The 26,764-nt window shown below is 34.2% G+C and overlaps 2 protein-coding genes across 3 annotated transcripts in view; both read left to right on the top strand.

Moving 5' to 3' along the window:
* Positions 1 to 1,642: 1,642 nt before the first annotated feature.
* On the top strand, positions 1,643 to 22,376 carry LOC129799096 (phosphorylase b kinase gamma catalytic chain, liver/testis isoform). Of its 2 annotated transcripts, XM_055842728.1 has the most exons (8): positions 1,676 to 2,167; positions 7,989 to 8,297; positions 12,981 to 13,132; positions 13,439 to 13,666; positions 13,732 to 13,829; positions 14,148 to 14,231; positions 18,707 to 18,865; positions 18,930 to 22,376. In XM_055842728.1, the coding sequence occupies exons 1-8, from the start codon at positions 2,073 to 2,075 to the stop codon at positions 19,062 to 19,064; spliced, it is 1,260 nt and encodes a 419-aa protein (XP_055698703.1). In that variant the 5' UTR covers positions 1,676 to 2,072; the 3' UTR covers positions 19,065 to 22,376. The 2 variants fall into 2 exon arrangements, with proteins under 2 accessions (XP_055698704.1, XP_055698703.1); XM_055842729.1 differs by lacking the exon at positions 14,148 to 14,231 and having other exon boundaries at positions 1,643 to 2,167.
* Positions 22,377 to 26,213: 3,837 nt separating this feature from the next.
* LOC129799094 (tetratricopeptide repeat protein 28) overlaps positions 26,214 to 26,764 on the top strand; it is a 67,379-nt gene continuing 66,828 nt past the window's right edge. The window contains exon 1 of the mRNA XM_055842725.1: positions 26,214 to 26,643. The gene's annotated coding sequence lies outside the window, so the exon portion shown is untranslated. The remainder of the gene's footprint in view (positions 26,644 to 26,764) is intronic.

Below are 26,764 nucleotides of genomic sequence, written 5' to 3'. Positions count from 1 at the left end.
AATTTTGGACGATGCACGGGGCCTCAGTGTAGTAGTAGTGTAGTCGTAGTGGCTCTACGACTCTGAGGTCTCGGGTTCGAGACTGAGCAGCTGAAGATTTTTCAGCTGTTGTAATAGTCTCGAATTCGTCCAGTGAATGAATGGAAAAGTAATGCCAATGCATTGACAATGAGCCACCTAAAAAAGAGAGGTTGGTATAGGAAATGAGTTTCGACATGTAGAGTTCAGTCGAATACAAATACACATTCACTGCCCAGATCCACAAACGATCCTGTTAAGATAAAACAGGATAATGGGGAGTGCATAATGGGCCTAAATAAGTGACCTGGGTGCAGCGGCTCCGAAAGGAATATAACCGACCCATAAACAAATCGTCAGTTAAATCAGCATTTATCGTAACTTCATTTTTGCGATTTTGAGATATATACATATTTGGAATCAGCGTAATTTTGTTTATTAAACTCACTTGTGAAAAAGAAACATTTATAAGCTCAATAAAAATAATTTTAAATAAAAATTATCGTAAGTGCCCTTAATTAAGAAAAATTTATCAGAATTTGTCGTAACTTCCATTTTTAGGGAAGTTACGACAAATTTCCATACAAAATTTTCAATAATCAGCATTTACCGTAACTTCTTTTGCTCACTTGCGTGGCTTGTAATTTTCAGCAAAATTGCAATATTTCTCAATAAAACGTTTACAAACTCTTCTAAATATCAAAAGACAGTGCGAATAGTGTAACATGAAATCATTTTAATTCAATATTTGCGAGAAAAAAGTGAGAAAAAATCCCTACCCATCTGTCATTAATTCAAAACAAAATAAGCGACGCGGCGTACAAAATTTATTCAATAAAATTTATGAAATAAAAGCTTTTAGGGACAGGGAAAACAGTATTATTGACTAATTCAGTCAAAAAACGCCGCTTATTATCACTAGAATAATTCAAATTGATATAATGCATATTAGAAAATTGTCGTAACTTCCAAGATTTCCATATATTGGAAGTTACGGCTTTATAAACGATGGAGGTTACGATAAAATATTATTGTGTTTCTTCTAACATATTTCTCAATATTGCAGCTTTTAAATCATTTTATAAAGATTTTTCTCGAGTTAACTTACAGTTTATTAGTGCCACTTTTATTATTTTGACTCAAAAGTATCGCATTCGGGGCTCATTTTTAAGAAAAATAATGCTGAACTGAAAATTTCCTCTCCTGAAAAGTTGTCAAAAGAAAGTTACGACAAATGCTGATTTAACTGACGAAATCTTAATCTTAGGACGATGCACAACTTAAGACCCTCGTACATCACTGCTTGGCCTATCTCCTTGGATAACTCCAAATCACACATTTTTTTCCTTTGGCTGCAATCCGAACAACATTTTCTAGGATGTTTTCTTATGAAGAAAGGGTACCCACTCCCCTGTTTTTGTTAAAATATTTATTTTAAAATATTCGAAGATTATTGTTTCTTAAATTTATTTTAAATTGAACGATATATATAATTAACTTTTTAATTTTTAAGTTTTATCAAATTTACACTAGCCAAATTTTCCTTGAATAAATTTGAATAAAATTGAAAACCTCTATATCAGCTGATTGTAATGCATTACACGAACCCCTAACGAAATGTCATGAGCAGTGCGTAGGTTGAGCAAGCAGTTTTGGTGTGCGTATGGCTCACCGGGCTACACGAGCTGAGGAGGCACGTCAAAATAAAAGAGGGAGAAAAGTGGTCGGGAAAAGTATTCAGCTCCACTCTCCTCGCGAATTCCATCAATTTTCCCTGGACTGCCGTGAAAAAGTGTTAATTAATCTCATTGAATTACAAGAGGAATCTCGAGTGAATAGTTTTGCGTGCAGAAAATGTTCACAAATTGAGTGGAATGTGCTGAAAAATTGCCCTTTTTTACTTAACCTTTTTCTGACATTGAAAAAAAGTGTCGCAACGCGTGAAAGGGGTTGCAGAAAATTGATGAAAAGTGCGTGAAAAGTGAAAATAGCCGTGGTGTGACAACGTGGGGGATCCGCCACAGACATTCGCCAAAATAGGTAAAAGTGAAAAGATGGCCAAAGATGAGGAGGAGGATGACTTCTTGCCGGACAAAGATGCCGCCAAGGGCTTCTATGCCAAATACGAACCGAAGGAGATCCTGGGCAGGTAAGCTTCCAATCTTCCTTGCACCCGGGAACATTCCTCAGATGCCACTGCAAATATTTGCCCACGGAAAATGTGGGACAATGCGATTTTAGGTGGGGGCAGTGCACAATTTGCGATAATTTTATTTATTCACTAATTAATTGGAAACAATTTGTTGGGTAACATTTATTTTGCTCCTCTTTTGCTTTCTCTCTCTCGGTTTTTGTTTGATTTTGCGACACTGCTTTTGCTGACAAAAGCTGGAAAAAAGGGGGAAGCATCTTCTGACCAAGATAAGCTTCTGCGTTTATTGACAAACATTCTCTAACAAGTCCAGCGACTTCCACTGGGCAGAAGTTTCTCGAAAGTTTTGGGATTTTTTTGGTGCCCACAGAGAAAAGGCGAATTGGACAAGAGTCTTATTTGACTGAGGAGTTTCCGATAAGAATGTAGGACGTGAAGCTTCTAAATACAAAAACCCTTTACTTTGCGATAAATTATGTAAAGCCCTAGACACACTTGCGACTTAAGCCGAGAGACGGCTTAGCGTAATTATAATCAAAATAAGGATCAGATTACATTTCCATCAGTTTCTGACTAATCTGTCTCTCGACTTAAGCCGAGGAATGGTTTAATTAGTGAGAAACTTATAGGAATTTAGTCAAATCATTATTTTGATTACAATTACGTTAATCCGTCTCTCGGCTTAAGTCGTAAGCGTGTTTAGAGCACAAGTCTTTATTCTTGGTAAAAGATTTTTCGAAGTGTTTCTCTTAAAAAAAATTGTATGATTTTCCGGCTTTTCCTTGAAATGTTTTAAAACATTAGAAGATAACAAGGAATTCCGGAGGGGATATAACAGTAGACCCTCTCAAATTCGGGCATTTGGGACTGAAATGTCACCCGAATTAGAGAGAAATTCGTGCATGAAATTTTTTGAAATGCAACGATTTTTTGTTTACCTGCGTACTAATATTAAATTTAAATACGCATATTTATTGTGAATTTCATGAAAACCCTTCAATAATGCAAAATCACATCATAACTAAAACAAACCATGGCAAAGTTGAGCATATTAGCTTCATTCGAAAACTTGAAAATTGTTGGCAAACTTTTTTCAAATTTAACTGCTGCCTGAATTAAAAAGTAGTCCGATCTTAGAAGAGCCGAATTAGCGAGAGTCTACTGTAACTGGAAAACGTCCCTGTTTCGTCATTGAAAATCTATTTACAGATTTCGTATTAGGGTAAAATTTGGAATTTCGTACAAAGTTCGGACCATCGTCTTAACCCTTTAACGAGGAGACACTTTTTACGGACCGAAAATCAACAATAAAAATTAAACCGATAAACAAAATTTGTGAAACGTTTTACATCTAACTTCGGAAACTTCAACAGAGTCTGATTCGGTGCATTTTTTACCTCTACGTGCAATAGGGACAGAAATATTCTGAAACTTTAAGTATTTTTTCTGACAACACAACGAATAATAATTTTCAGTCTAAAGAAAAATATTACGCATTAGTAATGTAGTTTTTATTCCCAAAAGGGTTTTGCTTAAAAACAAAATTACAGTTTAAAAAACAAATAAAATCATTTTTCAGTATGAGAATTTAAAAATTCGCCATTTTTTAGCTTAAATATTTACTACAGCAAATAGCTGGAGACTGGCAAAAAATTTCCTAGATTCCTTCAACCGTATACTTTACAATTATGTACAGACATAAGGAAAAAATAACTTTAGGTATTAGTCAGGAAAAATTATTTTCTTTATGGTTTTTATGTACCGGTGTTACAATCGCCCTTAAAGGGTTAAAACTTGTTAAAAGAAAATTTACTCTTTCGGATAATATGAATATTCGCGGAGAACTTTTTTTTAGTTATATAAAACGGACAAAAATCCATTTTTTGTGGATGATTACAAACTATAAGGATGTCCAAATCTAGGATATTTTTTGTAGGACCTCGATTTATTCCTGAGTTAAGATATTAAATCAAAAGACTTAAATAATCTTCTAAATATACTCCAGAACTGCGTAATCTATTAAATTTTTACTAGAAGTTATCATGTTCCGAAATTCCGAATTTTTAAATAGGGTTTTCCGAAATTCCAAATGTCTAGGAGAATATTTGGATTTTTTAGATTGATCTTAGAACTTGAAAAAATTAAAGATTTATACACTTTTTTTTAGGGAGTTATATGAGCTTTCTATAAAGTTAATAATAAAAATTCATAAATAATAAAAGATAATAAAAAGGCTTTAGGAAATCAAAGTTTGACATTTTACCCTTGACAGATTCTTTTTCATTAAACATCGGCAAACTATTATTAAAAAATATAACTTTAAGAATTGAATGGAATTTGTTAAAAATTTTCCTCCAAAACCGGAAAAACTAAAAATTAATGATAGAATGTAGAGGGTAAATATCACATCCTTAAAAGAAAATTCTTCAATTAATTTTCGCGGTATTCATAGTGGCATGTTAGCTAACAACATTTACTCGTCCTATCAAAAATGTTGCATCATTAAGGTTAATCCCCCTTTTCGTATTTGAATTGACATCATAGATATTTCTCGGAGCCGTGCCGATTTCTCCTAAGAGCGCTTGAGCCTTCCTAGTGTTAGGTACTTAATTAGGACTTAAGCGACTTAAGCCGAGAGACGACTTAATGGAAAATGACAGAAATGTGGTTTAACCATTATTTCGAATGTAATTACGCTAGAATAGAGGTTTAGCCCAGTTCCGAAAGGTCTCAAAATCCTGAATAGCGGGCAATTTTATTACTGTTTCAGAATTTAATAGGTCATTTGTCTTTAATAATCTAATCCTAAGTTAACTTTTTCAGAAAATCGTGATTGATAAAAAAATTAGAGCAGTTAAGCCATATGGCTAAGTCTTAGGTCTGAAGCCCGTATAAGCCATCTCTCGGCTATTCTTCAAGTCTGTCAAGGCCCTTATACGGGCTTCAGACCTAAGGCTTAGCCATATGGCTTAACTTCTCTAATGTCTTATCAGTCAAGATTTTTTGGAAAATTTTGAATTAGGATTGGATTATTAAGGGCAAATGACCTATTACATTTTGAAAAATCAATAAAATCGGTTGCTGTTTAAGGTTTTGAGACCCTCGGGAACTGGGCTAAACCTCTAGTCTGAAGACGGTCTTAGCCTGTGAGTTACTCTTTTGGGAGACGTAGGAAGTAATGAGAGTTAGCTCATGTTGGATCGTTCGTTGTAGGGGATCGATCGTTAAGAGAAACGCTGAAGGTTCTGGAGAAACTTCTGGCGACCAAGACGTTCATACACGCGATTGCCTTAAGGGCTTCGTCCTTACAGATTCCCTGACGGATATAACAGATATTTGTAATACAAATAATTTAAATAAGCATTGGGCAATATTTTTTAGTCGATTTTAGAAATATCACTCTTCCGATCTTTAGAAATTAAACACTTCGTGAACAAAGTTAAACTTAGAAATTTAGCCCAGTACCCGAAGGTTTTAAAATCCTAAGAAAGCTAAAAAGCAAGCAATTTTATTGGTTTTTCGGAATATAATAGAGCATTTGTCCTTAGTCATTCAATTTAAAGTGGAAATTTGCCAATAAAAAAAATTAATGGCTAAGCAGCTTAAAGGTTTCAGACATAATTTTTAGCGCAGTTTCCTAAGGCCTCAAAAAATTATAAAAATAAGCATTTTAAATGGTTTTTCAAGATTAAGTGGATCATTCGGTTTTAATAACCAAACCTAAGCCAAAATTTTCCCAAAAATCTTGCCTTATTAGTGATTTAAATTAGGGAAGTCTGGGGCAGAATTAGCCAGTAATTTAAAGTTTTCTTTGCGTACAATTTATGAAAAACATGTTTAAATTAGAATGATAAATATTGCAATGGTTAGTTAGGAAGGGAGTGAAGGGATTACATAAATCAAAAATCAAGTCAAAAAGTTTAAAAAAGCAGTATATTTTCTTTTTTTTTGATGTATTAACAAGATTATTCAGTTATTTTATCTTAATTATCTTATAATCTTATAATTCTTTCAGTTATTATTTAGTTATTTTATCTTAAAAAAGTACAAAATTTAAATTACATTTAATATAATATATATACAAAAATATAACACCCCACTGTCTAATTCTACTACTGGCTAATTCTGCCCAGGTTTCCCCTAATGAGTTTTCTTAAATAATTTTTCTTTGATTGCAAATATTTCGAAGAAAGATTTTTTGTCAGGATTAAAGGTTGTGAAATCTACACTGGCAGTGGTAAAAATAAAAGATAGCCTGGGATCCATTGAGAAATATAGATTTTTCGAAGTTTATTCAAACGAATAAAAACAATGTAAAGCTACCTTTGGTGTTCACTCATAGCGTTTTAAAGTTTCAAATTTGATCCATTCTTTGTAAAATGATCAGATATGATCCATTTGTGAATCAATATGATCTTCCTATTTTTACCAGAGTGTACAGTTGATATTCTTCTTCTCTCGCATCATATTGCTGAATCAGGCTAAATGTGGTGCATCAATTAGGGTAAGTGTGCCAAATTCCGGCCAGCTTGCAATTCCGGCCACCTTTTTGGTTTCTCGAATTTCCATGAAATTTTAGATTTTACGTACTCTAGAGATTATACAATGCAAAAGAATAATAAAAAACGTAGCTTCGACAAACGAGATGATCTGAAAAAGGCATTGGAAGAATTCCTGAAGGGCAAGGAACTATGAGAATGAAGGTGGCCGAAATAGGGCACCAAAGCTATGTCTATATTTTTATTCATTTTAAAATGTATTAAGAATGATTTTAATGTAAATAAAGACGATAAACTTTCTACAAGGTTCGAAGCAACACTCTTTACAAAAGAAAGAATAAAAAATCAATTTCTATTAAAAATATTACATTTCAAACTTGGGACTTTGGCGCTTGGATGCAACTGTGCCGAAATTTGGCACACTTACTCTATCATTAATATCAAATGGCTTTTATTAATTCCCCTGTCTCAAAAACGACCGATAAATTTAATTACCAACCCAATAAGAAGGTATTAAACGTCTCAGCGCATAAAAGCAGCATTTCCAAAAATCAAACGACTTCGGTAAAATTTGAAAAATTTGAATGATGCTTATGCTTCATGCGATATAACTGACCTGACTAAGGTATTTCAAATTGAGCTTTTTCTGGGAATAGTATTTTAATATTCCGAATATTTCAATTAAAAATTTGACTTAAAAAAGAAAGCCTAGGGGGAAGTGGGGCACCTTTGAAATTGGGATTTTTTATCTATTTTTAAATAAAATTGAGTTTTATCGTGATATAATTTAGATTCTCAATCTGTTTGTGTATCTAAATTATATTACAAAAAGGCTCAATTTTATTTAAAAATAGGTGAAAAATCCCAATTTTAAAGGTGCTCCAGTTTCAAAAGTGCCCCCCACTTCCCCCTACATTGAACTCTCGTTGTTTTTATTTTTCAATTTGCTTTCGTAAATAAAAACTCCTGAAAATTCCATTACATTATCGCAGTACAGTAACCTTTTGAGTGGAATCTCAGCATCTGTGAATTTTTCAATGAACGCACAGAGCAAAATGGGCCATAGGAAAATCTTGGGAGAGGAAGAGGGAATTGGAGCAAAATTTATGTTAAAGTTAAGCAAAATTGAATGGCGTGGAGATGTCGTCAGAGAGTGTGACGATGCCGGAAAAAAATGTGCGCATCTTTTGGAAGATTCCCGGCAAAAAAGAAAAGTTAAAGTAAAACAAGGCAAAAGTCTCCCATTGACCCAGAAAATTGATTGTCTTGTCTCTGTCTCTCGCATTTTCCTGACTGTGGCCCCAAAATGGGAAAAACAGAGGCATCAGCTCGACAGTCAGGCGGTGCATTGAGAAGGAGACTGGTCGGGAATTTGCCGCCAAGATCATCGATTTGGGTGCCGAAGGAGCCACAGAGGCGTCAGCTCATCAAATGTTGGACGCCACACGACAGGAAATCTCCATTTTGCGCCAAGTGATGGGGCATCCGTACATCATTGAACTGCAAGATGTCTTTGAGTCGGATGCCTTTATCTTTTTGGTGTTTGAACTGTGCAAAAATGGTGAACTCTTTGACTATCTCACCTCCGTCGTGACACTGTCCGAGAAGAAGACGCGCTACATTATGAGGTATTTTTCCATCCATTTTACACTTTTTTACATTTTTTCTTGCTCATTTTTTTTGTTGTTGGCCTGTGAACTTTTGCAATTTACGCGCATCTCACCAGATTTTCTTTGTTTATCTCAACCAAAAGAAAAAAAAAGTTGAAAGGGGCTGCCTGGAGAAAATCGGCCAGAGTCCAAGGTGGAAATTTATATAAATTTTTTTTTATCACCCCTGAGACAATTTAATTTTGTATTTAAACAGACGCGTCTCTCATCACACCAACACCAAAAAAAATCACTTATTTTTAGCTACAAATTCTGGATTTTGTGGAGAATTTGCTTTTTGGCGTGAATGCTTTTAAGAAATTATCCATACGAGAATTTCGAGTGTCTAACATTAAAAGCCAATATTAATGGTCATTTTGGGATTTTTTTGTCTGATGTTTTGCCTTTCATCAACTGGAATACTATTATTCTTTTTTCTGGAAACTTCTGTTTGGCCAAAGAATTTGTGACACTACAAAAAAAAAAACATAATTTATTTGTGCTGACAAAAAAAACTGATAAACTATGGAGTTATTCTGGAAAGAGATGTGCTATAATTTTTCTATCAATGCGTAGTTAGAAAAAACAAATGTTTTCTATTTTTGTTTTTATTCTGAATTTTGAAGATTGAGAAACGACAAATGGGTGATTATTTTGTAAAACCTTCTACACATTGGGCACATTTTTCGTCAAAAAATGCATTTTTGACAGAATTTTGACGTTTCCAACTACAGCAATGCTGACAGTTTTCTTCAAAAATTCAAGTTTTGACGAACAATTGCTTCCAATGCGTGGGGGCCATAATGCAGAAGTTATTTCTCAATATTAAATATTTGTTTCGAAACTTAAACAATTCTTTTCATAAATTGATTTATTTTTAAAGTCGTTTTTTGACTTAAAAAAAAACTAAATTTTGACTGCAATATTTTAAAATATTAACAAAATTAAAGAATGGCGAATAAACGACGTGCCTAAACTCTCTAATAGACTAAGGGGCCAAATAGACTCAGGATGATTCTCGAGAATATTTAGCTTATAAAATTTGGCAGTAAAAGAATTAAATGGAGGAAATTTATGTAAAGGACCTTTAATTGATGACCCTGAGTCCTCAGTGTATGACTGCTTGGGATAAATCTTTACTACTAAATTTTACAGGCTAAATATTCTCGAGGATCAGTTTGTGTCTATTTTAAGCTTAAGGCTGATCCTCGAGATTATTTAACCTGTAAAATTTGGCGATAAAGGATCTTGGTAAAGAAGAATCAATTTGAGTCTCTTCGGGCCCTTAAGGGAAAATCAACCTTAAAAAAATGGATTCTTGCCAAAGCTTTCGGATCGGGCTCTAGGGCTTCCTTAGAAATCCAGTCTTGGGTTTAAGCGGTCTTCAGACTAGGGGTTAAGCCCAATTCCGGAAGGTCTCAAAATCCTAAATCGCAACCAATTTTATTTATTTTTCAGAATCTAGCTTGTCATTAATCCTTAATAATTCAATCCTAAATTTAATTTTTCGAAGAAATCTCAATTGATAAGAAATTAGATCAGTTAAGGCGTCTACACATTGAGAACAAGTTTTGTCAAAAATTGCGTTTTTGACAGAAATTTGACGTTTCCCCCTACAAGGCTGCAGGGAATTTCCTTCAAAAAAGCAATTTTTGACAAAAATTGCTCCCAATGTGTAGAGGCCATTAAGCTAAATGGCTAAACTTTAAGTCTGAAGCCCGTATTACTGGCTTTGTGTTCCAAGAGATTCATAGGGCCTACAATTGAAGGGCACTGCCTTGAACATTTTATTTAAAAATTCCGATCTATTGAACATATTTTAAAATATATTTTTTTTAATACGAACTACATTAATATTTGAAAAAATTCAAAAAACAATTACCGGACAACCATATAAATTTTTAATTTTGGAATAAAATCAATCAGATCAATACCAAAAATGCATGCTTTATTTTACTGAAAGCACAAGATAATGAATAATTTTTTGTAATAAAAATTAAAACAAAATATTTTAAATTACTTTAAAAATATAAAATTCCTTAAATCTTTGTATATAAGATTTTTAATTTTTTAATGTGTTCTGAAACTATCAAAATTCAGAGTTCTTCGTGGATTTTATAGTAAATTAAATCAATATTGTAATTTATTAAACTGGAAGATGTTTCCTAGGAAAAAATTATTCTTGAGGCATATTGAGTTTTTGAATAATCTGAATTAGTTAAAACTATCCCCGTAGTGGTAAACGTAAAATTCTAACTTGCTCTATGTACTCAGATTACTGAAATAAAATGTTATAAGGCTACCAAATACATCCTAGATTGTCCGTATTATGTTCAGGGATATCCATTCTGGAGAGGCTGATTTTGACCTTAACCTTGAATTGACCTTGAAATAAACCGATTTGGGATTTTCAAAGGCTAAAATTGATAAAAATCAATGGTCAAAATTACAAATAATTTTTTAGTTTGTCCGTCAGTCCGTCCGGCTGTCGCCAGCTCTAGAGGCCAAACGGTAAATGATAGCGAGTTGGGACCTTCGGAGGACCCCCCATAAGTCGACCCAAGGATCATTATCATGCCCCTCATTTTTCTCCCACCCCTCCCCTGCCTATGTTTTTTTTGGGGATTGCTCGAAAACGCGTCATGCGATTTTTTTCATTTTTGGATACCGTCAAATCACACAACTTTGTACCATTTTTTCATGTTTTTCTTGAATATTTTCCAAATTAGTTGAGATATTTGAATGAGATTTTTACTCAACATAACTACACATCTCTAGAATATATCCCCATGGTAGAAAAAAATTCAGATATCCTTGGACAAGGAGGAAAATTTCTTGTATGTGGCAAAAAGTGTAAACGAAAGTTGTGCAACTTTATGTCACCCTCTTTTTAGCGGGAGAATTGGTCTTGAACTTGTCCAATCTCACAATTTCAGCTTCAAATCATCACTCTATAAGTATTCACGATTAACCAGATATAAGGAGTTTTATTTTCATTTCCCTTTTAATTTAATTCAATTTATTATTGTTAATAAATTATTTTTTATAAGTCGACTCATGTAACATCGATAGGCTAATGTGACCCACCGTTAGAAAGGTCTTAGCCTCAGCTACAACATACCAAAATTTCGTCGAAATTGGAAACGTAAATTTCGAAAATCAATGTTTTGATTATAGCGCCCCTGTCGGTAGTCGTTCGAAGTTGTAATGCTCCTAAGGCTCCTAAGAATTGTATATTTTCATAAGACTAAATATTAGTAAAAATTCAAATATTAGTAAAATATTTGATTTAAATCAGTAAATGTCTCTTGTACACTTTATAAATCAGGAAGAATTTCATGAAATCGAAATTGACATTCCATTCTTTTTGAAACGTTTTGTAAGCGTCTATATAACACTCTTTCGAACTCTTCTTCTTCTTTTAAACATTAAAATAAATTCAATTTAGTTCCACTGAATTTTGATTCTGAAAAAGTGGGATAGATATATGCAAAATGTTTGAGAAAGGGGCGCGAATTTTGATTCCATGAAATTTTACTAATCTAAAAGGTGTGCCGGAGATAATATCATAATTTTATTCATTACTGAAAGGAATGAATATTTCATTCCTTATTCGTCCGGTACACCTTTTAAATCAGTAAAATTTAATGAAATCAAAATTCGTTTTCGGACTCAAAATTGGACTGAACTAAATTTAATTTATTGTGATGTCCAAAAGAAGAAGAAGAGTTTGAAAGAATATGATAGCCATATGCCAAGCTTTTAAGAAAGAAAAGGATGCGAATTTTGACTTTATGAAATTTTCCTGATGTGAACTCTGATAAAAATCGCTCGTGAAAGTTTTGTAAAATCTTGTTGCCCCATATAGAAAAGTAACGAGATGTTTGGCTACCCCTGTCGAGATAGGGATTTTCGTAAAATCTTTTCATTTTCAACAAGATATCTTGTTGATAGCGGATACTGCACATTTTTTACTAATAATATACAAAATCTTGTAAAAGTTTTGTCAGTATTCTTTTTTTTATTCACCAAAAAATGACGATTTTGTAGTCGGAAATGGTCTCTAAGGTCCTATTTAACCATTTCCTGCAGACAGCATACCGGCTTAATTACTATATATAACAAAAAGCATGAAAATCGTGATTATTATATCCACCAAATTGATAATCAATTTGACAGAAAATATTCCAAGACCATTTTGAGAGAAAGGGATAAAAATGAAAGAGAAAACGATATATTTTGCAACGCCATCTATTGAGAAATTCCCATGAAAACGAGATTTTGACAAAACTTTTACAAGAATTTTGTTAATTAATTTTGGTGGATTCGGTTTTAACAGGAAATCTTGTTGAAAATGAAAAGATTTTACGAGAATCCCTATGGCGACAGGGGTAGCCAAACATCTTGTTACTTTTCCATATAAATTGACTTATTTTACAATTTTTTTACGAGATTATTTACGAGATATTTTTTTCAGAGAAAGGTGCGCCGGAAACGCCGGAGTATCTGTTTACTAAAAGTTAGATTTGTACTGGCCATTTTTTCACTCTCAAGTCCCTTTTTTTTGATGACCATGCTGACCAATTGCACAAACTTCTGCACAAAAGTTTTGTCCCAGATTCCTAAAGCCGCTCCATCGTTTTTATTTTGATTTTTTTGCAGACAAGTATTTGAAGGAGTAGAATATATTCATGCTGCGAATATAGTGCATAGGGACTTAAAGCCGGAAAATATTTTGCTGGATGACAGTTTAAATGTGAAAATAACAGATTTTGGCTTTGCCAAACATCTCGAGCCTGGACAGAAACTCTTTGGTGAGTGTAATGCAATTTGCGCGAATTTCTGGTGTGCAAGAGTTATGTTTACTCAATTTTATTCTCGAGTGTATAAATGACAAACTTCCCATGTTGATTTCATTAAGATAAGAGAGCATTTTGCTCAAGTGCAACAAACAACTTGATCAACTTTTTTTTTGCCATGTTTTTGAAGCACTATTTTAATCCGACGACAATAGGATCACCTGTTCAGGGAATGATTGTGGTTGCGTATTTTGTCATTTGAGTGGTTTTTAGTGTTACTACTTCCGCTTATGACTACGTCTTGGGTTTTCTTTTGGGCAGATTTGTGCGGAACTCCTGGATATTTGGCTCCGGAGACGCTCAAATGCAGCATGTTTGAAGATGCTGCGGGATATTCGAGAGAAGTTGATGTTTGGGCGTGTGGAGTGATAATGTTTACACTCCTCGTGGGATGTCCACCGTTCTGGCATCGAAAGCAAATGGTGATGCTGAGGAATATTATGGAGGGAAAGTACAGTTTTACATCTCCTGAATGGGCAGATATTTCAGGTTTTGCCGAAGAGAATTATCTCTCGCTGGAAAATTGTTTATGGACAAAATATTTTCTTTTGCAGAGGATCCCAAAGATTTGATAAGAAAGTGTCTTGTGGTTGATCCAGAAAAACGTATTACAGTGCAAGAAGCTCTTCGGCATCCGTTCTTCAATACAGTTGTAAGTGAAATGTTTATCTTCATCTCAATTATCCCATTTATTTAATTTATTTCAGTAACTTCTTATTTTTTTATCACTGATTTATTTTAATTTCTTCATTTTCCCTCCCAAAAAAAATCATTTATTTTTCTAAATACTTGTAGATATTTTTCTTAGTAGAATTGTAGAGAAAAAAAACACTCAGCAAAAATTTATTTGGATAATGTTGCACCCTTCAAAATCACTTTTAAAAGAAAAAATGTTTTCATGATTTTGGCAAAATCACCCATTTGACGATAATTCCCTATTTCACGAAATTTCTTCTGTTATATTCACCAGCTTTTTGAGCAAGACATTGGAACACTTAAACGAAGTCTATCGACCAAATCAAGGAGATTCAGTCGTATCTCAGAAATAGCACTGGTACGAATGAAGAACTTTTTGTGGGGACATTCATACAGAATGAGATGCCAGGATGAGGCATTAGTGCCATTTTTGTGTTGTGTACATATTCAAGTTTTCTTTTTCTTTACGTTTATTTTTATTTATTTATATGTCGCTAATCTGACGTGCTGTAAAAGTCGAAGTTTTTGTTGGACAAAAAACCCTAATTCTGCGATAACGAAAAGATTAAAATTTCCTGGCAGGAAAATTATTACGATTTAAAAGTTTCAAAGCCCGTTTTCATTACTTGATGACGAATTTTCGAAATTCTGAACTGTCTAATTCGAATTTTAAATTTTTCGAACTAACTGACAGTCACTTAGCTAGCGCGCCATCTACTCATAGAACAAGTGAAATTATTTGGATCTACACAAAGATGTGAATTTTGAATGTGATTAAATTCTCCGGAACTTTACCGAAAATTTCGGAGTAAGCTTCATTTTAGGTTCAAAACGAAATACACTCAGCTCTTCGTTATCCGACACTTCGTAATCCGGGTGACAGCTGCCAAACGCTGGCGGTTGATGTATTCAAAACGATTTTTTTTCGAAACATGCATTTTGTCCAGAGTGAATTAATGTGTTATTTTCATTTTAATTAAAGTTTTTGACACACAATTGTGCTACAAAATGAAACATAAACACACCACAAAGAAAATTCTGTTGTTTTTCGACAGAAAACAAATTCCCGCAGCAGAAAATATAAAAACCGTTGACCAGATTCAAAAAACCTAAATGTCATTTTGTCCCCCAGTCACCCGGATAACGAAGAGTCAAGTGTACTCTGGGAATAAGAGAAATTTAGAAAGTCAAAAGTTCTACACTGAGAAAAAAAGAGGGTTTGATTAACTTCTTTTCCTCATAACTTTAACACTTTTTAGGTGTAAAAATATATCAACATTTTTACTCTATTTTTACTCTAAATTTTACAAATTTTACTCTATTTTAAGTGTAAAATTAACATGAAAAAGGGTAACTTTAACCCCTAATACACCTAAAAAGCATAATATTTACACCGATTTCGGATCAATACTGCAGGGTTAAATTAACATTTCCGGAATGTTATTTTAACTTTTTCGGATTTCTCTCACTCAGTGTACAGAAGTCTATCTAAAATTCAGGCATTTGTGAAATTCTCATCAAAAAAACAATAACAAATTTAGTATATTCGATTGATTTGATTCTATTTTAGATTCCGAAAAAATACTCCGATTTTGAAGGAATCGAATTAGCAAGAGTGTACTGTACAATACACTGGAAATCAATTGGAAAGTTCGGGAATTATTTACAATAATCCCTTTGTTTCATTTCTTAGATCTCAAAAATACAATAATAATGTTGTAAAACCTTTTAATAGAGAATTGGAAGTCCATTGGATTTTTTTTCAATCGGGAAAGTTTAATCAGCGGACTAGAATTTCACTGGAAAAATTTAGTAACTCTTAAAATTTCCAGTGGTCAATTTCTCGATTTTTTGAAGCATAAGGATATTTAAAAAGAAAATCTCTAATAGTAGGTTGAAATTCCACTGGAAAATCTAGCTGGGAATTGTTTAAAGGTGGACTGGTACTAAAAAAAAGAACATCTTGATAGTGGACTGGAAAGTCTACTGGAATTTTTATCAGTTAGAATTTTTTTAACAGAAGACGGTTCAATAATTGTGCAATTGGTATTATTTCCAGTGTTTAATTCTAATACCCGACTGAAAATATACTAAAAGGACTTTACAGTTTAAGTTCCATTTGGGAGTTGTTTAATAATGGTTAGGAAGATTAGTGAAAAAAATTGACCAGTCCGTAGTTTTCGAAGTGTTTTGTTTATTGGCGACAAGATTAACATAAAATTTTTTAAAAGTTGCCTGGAAAGTCCACTGGAATTTTTCTAGTTGGAAATCGTGTAACAATGGACTGAAACAGTACTGAAATAATTAGCCAAATTGTAATATTTCCATGGTGAAATTTCTGGATTCTAGCGGTTGTTCTATAAAAAAAATAGGCGAATAGTGCACTGGAAAGTTACTCGAATTCTTCCAGTAATGATTTTTTTAAACAGTGGACAGGAATATCCTCAAAATAATTCGACAATCTGTAATAAACTTAAAGAGCAGTTCCCCAAAACTACGTTACTTTCAAAAACAGTTCAATAGCAGACAGAAGTCCACTGAAAAATGCTTCCAATCAGATTATTTTTAATGGAGTACTGGAATATTACTGGAATAAATTAGCAAATTGGTTTAGTTAGTCCAGTTAGTTCAGTAATTCGCTTCCAGTGTTTCCATTGATCCACTTATTCCAGTGCCAAATAGTAGACTGGAAATCCTGCTGGAAAATTTCAGTTAGGAATTATTTATTGGTGACCTGGAATCTAGAATAATCGGGAAATAACTAATGCGTCGAATGATTGATTCCTCGAAACTGTTTAACGCAACTTTGATGAAAAGCGTCATAGCAGACTAGAATTTCACTGGAAAATGCTTCCAATTGGTTTTTATTTAATGGTTAACTGGAATAGTACTGGAATAATTGAGAAATCAATTTAAGTACTCTAGTCCGTTTCAGTAATTCGCTTTTAGTATTTCTACTGATCCACTGATTCCAGTGATTAATAGTAGACTGGAAAATTACAGTTAGGAATTATTTATTAGAGACCTGGAACCTAGAATAATCGGGAAATTACTAATATGTCCAAGGATTAATTCCTCAAAACTGTTTAATGGAACTTTGAGGAAAAGTGTCATAGCAGACTGGAAGTCCACTGGAAAAGCTTCCAATCGGGTTTTCTTTGATGGTGAATTGGAATAGCACCTTAATAATTGAGAAAAAATACTCTAGTTCGTTTTACTAACTCGCTTCTAGTATTTCTACTGATCCACTGATTTCAGTGATTAATAGTTGACTGGAAATCCTGCTGGAAAATTCCAGTTAGGAATTAATTATTGGTAACCTGGAAGATTCCTAGAATAATTCGGAAATTGCTAATATGTCTAGGGATTATTTCCTCAAAACTATTTAACGTAACTTTGAAAAACAGATTCATAGTAGACTGGAAGTTTACTGGAAAATGCTTTAAATCGTTTTTTTTTTGTTAATGGTGAATAATTGAAAAATCGGTTTCAGTGCTCTATTTCGTTTGAATAATTCGCTTCTAGTGTTTCTATTGATCCATTGATTCCAGTGCTTCATAGTAGACTGGAAAGTCTACTGGAAAATTCCAGCTAGGAATTATTGACTAGTGAACTGAAAGATTCCTAGAATAGTTGGGCAATCGCAAATGTTGTCTAGGGATCAATAGCTGTCTTGAAGTCCACTGGAAAATGTTTACAATAGGGTTTTGTTTAGTGACAAACTGGAAGAGCACTCAAATAATTCAGTATTCGGTAATTTCAAAAATTCAACTAGATGGCGTCATAAATACGTTTAATACTTGACTGGAAAGTCCCCTGGGATTTTTTCTATTAGAAATTGTTTAATGATTCTAAGATCAGTGGAAAATTAAGTAGACTGTGGTATTTCGTTCAATTCCTCTTACTTTAATTTTTATATAAATAGGGACTGGAAGAATAATTGGATAATCGGCAATATTTTCAGTGATCAATTTTTTAAGTCTACGAGGCATAAGAACGTTCTAAAATAGTTTTTGATGTGGAATTCCTCTGGAAAATATTAGTAATAAGGATTTTATTAATTGCGGACTGGAATTATTGGGAAAACGACGATATTTTTAGTGTCAAGTGCCATTAATTGGCAGAGCTGGAAGTTCACTGGAAACTTAATTGGAAATCTTTCCAGTGTTTATTTGATTGTACGTCTTATGGGAAAAATTAGTCAATTTCTGATTTCCAGTAGAATTTGGCTGGAAGCGCTGGAAGTAAAAATTTTCCAGTGTGCAATTCCTCATTCTACGATGTCAAAATGCTAGTGTGGCGCCACTAGCGGCATTCAACCGAACTCGCAATGTTTCATAAACTTGTCTAGAAGAAAAAATTACTTTTATAACATAAAATAAAAAGCTTTCCAATGAGGTTTATTTAAATTTAGATTTGAGGATTAACTTATCGCAGAATTGAAGGGAGTAATATTTTGTCAAAAATTTGTTTTCTTTTTTCGTGTGTAATAAAAAAATGTGTGATAGTGAAATTTGTTCTTCTGAAGAGCAATTGCGCCTGCGGATTAACCCTTGAAAAAAAGAATTATCAAGAAGAGAACGTAGAAAAAAGCTGCCTTGCTTTGTCGCTGTGGTGGAAACACAAAAAGGGCTCGCATTACTAATCATCTTTGTCAAGCTTTAAACCACAAGTATAACACATTATTATTCTATATTAATTTCACTGCATGCTTTTGCCTCATTTTATCACTGTCTCTCTTTTTTTTCTGTGCCTTGGTTTACTAAAAAAAGACACACGCAATGCGTTTTAAGAAAGGATTGGACGTTAAAGTATTTATGGTTGATTTTGCAGAAGAGGAGGCAGAGTTTATTCAATGCCAGAAAGAAGTTCCTTTATGCAATCCTCTGTGTACGGGCTGTTGTGCGTATCAGACGATTGAGATTCACGGTAGAGCCGCTGAAAGTTGAGGAAGCCCTCAAGGATCCTTACAGGGTTAAGGTGCTGAGAAAGGTACTCAACCAATTTGGATTTGACGAATGTTTCGTCCTTTTCAATGATTAAATTTTTTCTCTAGGTGATCGATGGCTGTGCCTTCCGGGTTTATGGTCATTGGGTGAAGAAGGGCGAAGGCCAAAATAGAGCTGCACTCTTTGAGAATATGCCACGTACAGAGCTGCATACGCTCTATATCAATAATCTAAGTCGATAGAAAATACAAGAAATGAAAGCAAGTTTAATTTAGTTTGCAGCGAATGATTAAGATAAGTCGTAAAGTGCTCAAAGAACACGAATTGTCCCTCAATATTTGTATCAATTGGAATATCAACTCTCCCTAGCCATTGAAACGATATTTTAGAGAGCATTAAATTGTCTTATGTAAAAAAAATATTACATATTTATTACAAATTTTTACATTTGATGTTTTTGTTTTTATTTAAAAAAAAACATTTCACGTATTGTCAATAAAAACGACACTAAAGAATTAGGAATTCCTAGCATTTAGTGTCCATTTTGTTACTTTGAAATTTTGGTCAGCAAACACGAAATTTTAATCGGTAAAAAATCTTAAACCGAAAACTAACTGTCAAAGTCTGACAGCGTTAAATTTAAATCGATTAAAAAATAAAGAAAAATCGTTTTTTGACAAATGAAAAAATTGAAGTAAAAAGTTCTGAGCCCTTTTGAGCTTTATTTTCAAAATTAAATTCATATAATCCTCTCGTTCAGTAATAACTCTCCCGATTTGAGAGCTCTCCCCGGTTGAGGTTTTTCCTTTACCGATTCGAAGGTACACTACACAGAAAAAAATGTGTAAAATTCTACTACTATAATAGTGCAAAATCGACCATTTTAGTTGCTTAATATAAAAATGTTTAAAAAGTACACAACATTTTGGTAATTTATTGTCACGTAATTATTGTCATAACATTTTTTTAACAATGTTTCGGGATTTAAAACTGTTGAAAAAATCTAAAAATTACCACTATTATAGTATGATTATAGTTTTTCACATTATTATAGTGTGAAAAAATACACAACTTTATGGTATTTTTTTTGTCTGTCAGTTGTTGAATTTTTAAACAAAAGTTGTGTAAAAATTATTGATTTTCCATTTAAGACTTATACTTCAGTCGAGATGTTTTTCATTGGGCAAAAGTCATATAGAACATCAAATATTTATATGCATAATAAGTAGAACGTGAAGATCCGAGCATCAGATGTAATCATTCATCATTACGGGGAGATCCCGAGTACAGGAAGAAACATTATAAATGTCTAAAAAGGCAAAATATCAAAATCTTCGAAATGAAATGAAAATTCAACATAAACAGAATTCAACAATTTTTGAGTTTACACATAAAAATTCAACAATTCCGAATTCAACATCTTGAAATTCAACAACTTTAAATTAAACAATTTTAAATTAAAAACTTTTTTTTAAATTTAACACTATTAATAGTAGTGTGGAAGATTACACACTATAATAGTGTTAATTTCTTTTACTGTGTATATCAGAAGGAACTTGCCTAAAACCCCGTTGGAAGTTCGAAAATTTAAATCGACGAGTTGAACAAAAGTGAAAGAGTTCATGAAAGGACAGTTATTTTAATGAAATTGCAATACAAACGATCTGCCATTCTGAAATTCTACAAAACTACGAAAACTCACTTTTTGCAACAAACGTTTACACATTGTTTCTGACGTTTTTGACAAATGAAGTGTCAAAACGTCAAAGTGTGTGAAGTGTCAAAAATGTCAAAGTGTGTTCGATTTTCGAATAAGTTTGGCTTGGCTTTGGAGTGACTTTGTCCTCTTCGGAAGGTTATTACTGTCCACAATGAATTAGGATCGTTAAGACATCAAATACGCGCCATTTTGTTCGATAACTTTCGTCTATTTTAATAAATATTTTATAATTCCTCGTTTGAAGAAGTCATCATCCCTATTGGTAAAAAACATGACTAGACCATTTTCACAAGCCTTACTTGAGGGCAGTTTTGTGCCATCAAGAAAATTTTGCAAATGCTTGTAAAGGTGATAATCATTTGGTGCCAGGTCTGGACCGACTACGACGATCACCAAAAGGTTTCAGAGCTTCTGGAACGTTGAATTCCTACCTTGGTCGATCATCTCAGTTCAATTTTCAGTTTGTTCTTAATTTTGATGAGCTAAAATGAAATTTTGATCAGCAAAAGATCTTAAACCAAAACTCATTTCTCTTAATCAGTGTAAAACTACCGCTATATTTTTCTGAAATTCGTTTTCTGTCAATGTCAAAATTGTCTTATAATTTTTACCAAAGGTCTAAATGTTTATTTTTCAATATTTTACAGATCCAATTTAATTATTTTACTGTTTATATTCATTTAAGCTGTGCAAAAATTGCATTCTTTTAATTAATTTTACTTCCAAATCTGAAAAAAAAAACAAATTAAAAAAAAGTATAAAAACTTATAAGAAAAATATTATACATCTTAACCGTGATTACCCTGCCTCTAACGGCAATTAGGAGAACTCTGATTGTTCTGAGATGCTTCACAGTATACGATCACATTACTTAATACAAAAATAATCCCGGAAATTAAATTATTATTATTATTTTTTATTTATAGCATTCAAAATTTTTAAATTTTCTTATTAAACAATTTTGAGGAATACGTCGATCATTTCCATGAACATTGTTCTAAGTTTAAATAAATAATAATAAAATATAAATAGAAAAATTATTTGTAGGAATGTTCAATTAACACGAAATTGTACCAGTTAGTGCTTAATGAGGGTTTAAATTTAAAATATCTCACTTAACTTTGAATACTATTCTTGGGGATGATCGGTAATTTTTTAACGACAATTTAATGCTCTAAAAAAGTAACTTTTAAATGCAAGTTATTCGATATTACTCATTTAAAAAAGAAAATGGCAGGAAGAGTTAAATGAAAAAGAGACTGAGAAAATTGTTAAAAGAGGGAAGCCAGGAAAGTGGAGGGATGTTCGGACCCTAACATAAACATCTCATAATGTTTTTATGAAATATTTATAGGTCACTATCAGTAATTTATTTAAAACAAAAAGCCAAGATTAAAAGACAGAAGAAGCGAAAATATCTTCTTATTGTGCTAAAATACTTAAAACAAAATCATTGTCATGTTTGTTTTTTTGTGTGTTTTCCTTTCTCATTCAGTCAAACATTTTCATTCGAATTTCCCCTAATTAAGAAAAAAATTAACTTGAAGCCAAAAATAACAGCGAAAATTAATCTTTTCAAGTCATATTTATGGAATTTATATGCAATTTTTATTTTAATTCCCAGTTTTAAGAATTACATTTATCAGTGTCTTAAGTCTGAAATGTATTTTTCTTAACAAAAAAAAAAACAGGATCAGAAAGAATTATAATGATCTTAGTTTAATGTATTTGCCCCAGTTTTCAATTATTTACCTCCTTTTTATTTTATTTTATTTTTTTGTATGTGTAGAGAGCAAGGAAGCGTTTTTATCATTAAAGTGAATTTTCATTGTTATGAGTTTTATTTTTAATTAGTTTTTGTCCCAAGTATTCCCAGGGGAATTCTGTAACGCTCTGGCAATGCCATATGACAAATTGGGTTCGAATCTTAGGAGAGCTTTTTCGAAAATGCGATTCTGTAGCCGTGACATTGCCATTTCAGCTCACGTGACATTGTCAGAAGTCACATATTTGAGATTTCTGGCAATTAAAATGACAATGAATGTTGTTAAACAAATCAACCAAGACAAACTGTATTTTCATAAAATCATCAAGTAAACGAATTTCATTAAAAATTCAATTAATTGCATTTTTGAACTCATATAATGACAAAAAGAAAGCTCGAATGGCATTGTCAGGTTTCGAACTCACGCGTGTCAATGCCACGAAAATTACAGAATTCCCCTACTGGCCGATCCTGCGAAAAAGGGAGAGAAAATGGGACTCCTCGCAAGATTATCCAGGTTTCAAGGTTTTAGGCTTTGCTGAATACTCGAAAAGGTGAGTCAGTGGAATGAAAATGCCTATAATACTATACCACGCCCTTTGTGAAGTTACGCCCACTTACGTCAATTGCCCCACCCCAAGGCTTTCTTATCCTTTGAGGGTCCGCAGAAAACACAAAGTTAGCAAAATTTGAATGTGATATTTTCGGTGTTGTCGTTCTTTATAAAATTATTTCGGGCGTGGTCTATTTTCCATTGTCAACAAAACCCTCTTGAATTTCAATTGGTAGTGGATTATGTTATGATATGACACTCCTAATATTTAAAGTAAAGAATTGAAACTTTGGTTCAGAAATGAGCAAGAACCGTTGAAACCTAACAAACGTCAAATGAAAAATATACGTCAATGGTCAAAACGCTACCTGGACAAACTTATTTTGACGTTTATTGGCTTCCAAACGGTTGTGCAGAAATCTGCCTAATTTTGTTATATTTTTGAGATTATGAAACAAAATTTTCACTGATTGAACTGATTGAACTCTACAGAAAAGCAGTATATGTAATACAATCCTTCGGTTTTTTTTTACTCCCTAAAATTTCCATCTTCCACCCCCGGCGAGAGCTTTTTCCCAACATTATCTGCGTTTCAGACGATTTCTGAGAAATTTTGACATGTTGTTCGTTTGGTTGTTGCCAGCTCTAGAAGCCAAACGGTTTCAGATAGGGACTTAATACCATTGAAGAACCCCCCCCCCCCCTCCCATGCGTTGACCCAAGTATTGTTAACATGCCCTGTATTTTTCTCTCCATCCTTCCCTTCCTCTCCAAAACCGTGTTATTTTGGAATTGCTAAAATTAAATTTTTGAATACAAATTAATTCTGTCCCATTAATTGTTTTTTTGCATTATTTTGCATTAAAATTAGTTAAATTGGTAGACTTTCTCTCATTTGGTGATAAAAAGTAGTACTTGGTCTACAAAAAAAAAACATTTAAATATGCTAAAATAGTCATGCTGCATAATCAATTTTTTTGCATTGGTTCCTGTCATGAGTGTTTAGTGGTTTTAGAACACGGTGAAGACGCTAAAACAATCGAGACAGGCAGCAAAACAAAATAAAGACGAAAGCAATTGAGAACAATAGACTGTTCTCTGGTGGTAATGTTCTCAGAAGCTCTTGAGAATAGTAAAATGCGAAAACATTTTTTTCATTGGGATAACAAAGAAAAATGGAAAGGGTAAATTTTTGTCCTGAATGTTTTTTAGTACATGGCTGTTCTCATGTTCTTCTACGCTATTAGATTTTACTTTTCTTTGTTTTCCTCAGTCTTCTTGTTTTTCTTGTTCTGAAACCACCAAACAGTCGTGATAGGAACCAATAAAAAGAAATGTCGATAATGCAGAAGAAAATGAGAACAGCCATGTACTAAAAAAATGTTCAGAGCAAAGATGTGGCTTTGCATTTCTCATTGAAATAGCATCAAAAGGTCGTTTGCATGGAGTCGTTTGCAAGGATTTGCTAGCAGAGGATCGTGTTCAGGGAGTCGTTTGCCAGGGGTTCATGTGCAAGGTGTAGTTTCCAAAAGATCGGTTACGGGGGTGGTTTGCAAGAATTCGTTTACACAGTTCGTCTGCAGATGTTCGTGTGCAAGGGGGTTGTTTTCAGAATGTCGTTTGCAGGGGGTCGTGGTCGTTTGCAAGAAGCCCTTTGAAGAATTTGTTTGCAGGGGTTCGTGTGCAGAGAGTCGTTTCCAGAAGGTCGTTTACAGGGGGACATTTGCAATAAGTCGTTTGTAAGAAGTCGTTTGCAGGGGTTCGTGCTCAGAAGGTCGTTTCCAGAAGGTCGTTTGCAGGGGGTCGTTTGCAAGAAGTCGATTATAGGGGGTCGTTTACAGGGGTTCGTTTGCAGGTGTTCGTGTGCAAGGGGGTCGTTTCCAGAAGGTCGTTTGCAGGGGTTCGTGCTCAGAAGGTTGTTTGGAGGGTGTCGTTTCCAGAAGGTCGTTTACAGAGGGTTGTTTGCAAAAAGTCGTTTACAGAGGGTCGTTTCCAGAAGGTCGTTTGAAGGTCCTTGTTTGCAAAGTCTTTTGCAGAGTTCGTTTGCATGGAGTCGGGTGCATGGCGGTCGTTTGCAGGCGTTTATGCGCAAGAAGTCGTTTGCAGAGTTCGTTTGTAGGGGTTCGTGTGCAGTGGTTCTTTCCAGAAGGTCGTTTGCAAGAAGTCGATTACAGGGGGTCGTTTACAGGGGTTCGTTTACAGGGGGTCGTTTGCTAGAAGTCGTTTGCAGAGTTCGTTTGTAGGGGTTCGTGCTCAGAAGGTTGTTTGGAGTGGGTCGTTTCCAGAAGGTCGTTTGCAGGGGGTCGTGTTCAGAGGGTCGTTTCCAGAAGATCGTTTGCAGGGGGTCGTTTGCAAGAAGTCGATTACAGGAGGTCGTTTACAGGGGTTCGTTTGCAGGGGGTCGTTTGTAAGAAGTCGTTTACAGGGGTTCGTGTGCAGGGGGTCGTTTCCAGAAGGTCGTTTGCAGGGGGTCGTTTGCAAGAAGTCGTTTGCAGAGTTCGTTTGCAGGGGTTCGTGCTCAGAAGGTTGTTTGGAGGGGGTCGTATCCAGAAGGTCGTTTGTAGGAAGGTCGTTTACAGAGGGTCGTTTGCAAGAAGTCGTTCACAGGGGTTCGTTTCCAGAAAGTCGTTTGCAAGAAATCGTCCTAGTTTGATATGGAAAGAATTTGAAAGGATAAGCGATAAGGGATAAGAGTAGCTCCTTATTGGCGATTATAGGCTGATCGTCTACATGGACAAACGGTCAAACGGTAGCAGATGCTAATTTTTTCTTAACAGAAAATGCGCCAAAATACGACCCCCTGAGGGTTACGGAGCAGAGATATATAGTAATCGCAAAATCAAGGAATTATTATATATATTGCTCTCTCTTGAAGTTGAAGCAATGAAAGAGAGAAAGATCGCGCGAGAATGGAATGCGACACACCAACACAATTTTAATACCTTTTGGTCGGGAGACAAGTGAGAAAAAGAAGTTTGTAAATTGTTGAAACAAAACGCAAGTGATCGCTGAAGAGTGTTGATCTCTTCAGTGGAGGAACCATACGGGATCAGTCTGCTGTGAGGATCGCAGTCTGGTCAAGGATCACAATTTACTGAGGAGGCACATTGCGGTGTAGTGACGTGGATTACCAACTGCAGTGGGTGGATTGATAGTGATGAAAAAACGGTGAAAATAGTGATCTTGTGGTGATCGCGAAGTGATCACAGGTGATCTCGCTCTAGCTCACCTGTGCAGTCTAGAGGCACCCTGTAAAGGTACGATGGTGGTTTGATGGTGTGAGAAGGTGCGTTCCCAGGTAGCAATTTTGCAGAGCGAAGAGATCCAAGCTACAAGAGCTCCCATCTCAGTTCAGTGCCAGAATGGAGATGGTCGCGATCAGCTTGGTGTAGTGCTCGAGCGTCGTGGTGGTTTAATCTCCAATTTTGGTAGGAAATAGTGCGATTTCTCGCGAAAAAATGTGCCAAGGTGTCCTGTGAGGGTGCAATAGAGTGTATTTTGTAGAGTTCTAGCCAATTTTTGGGCAATTCTGAGTGGTTGCAGCAGAAGGAATTTTTTTTAAACCATCCAATTTCAGTGGAGTGTGTGTTTGAAGAAAAAGCAGCACTTTTCGAATGCAGCCACACACCAAAAGAACGCGAGATGTTGGATGTTTGACGGTGGTTGTGGGCATTCGATGGTGTGCTGTTTAAAAACCCGCCAAGAAGGAATTAAAGTTGGAAACTGTAGCAGTGTATTTGTTTGAGGGAGAGATCTCTTGATTCTCTGGACTCTCTGGAAAAGGTAAAATGCTAAAAGAGACAACGAGTGAAGATTGAAGGTGAATACAGAAAAAAAATTGCCAAAAATTCTGCTCGTCTCTTCCCCTTGTGCCTGTTTTTTTTTTTTAGTTTTGGTTCTCTTT

This window comes from Phlebotomus papatasi, chromosome 1 (genome assembly GCF_024763615.1).
Source record: "Phlebotomus papatasi isolate M1 chromosome 1, Ppap_2.1, whole genome shotgun sequence".
Taxonomy (NCBI): domain Eukaryota; kingdom Metazoa; phylum Arthropoda; class Insecta; order Diptera; family Psychodidae; genus Phlebotomus; species Phlebotomus papatasi.
Note: the sequence above shows the minus strand (reverse complement) of the source record. Positions and strands in the feature narration are given on the sequence as shown.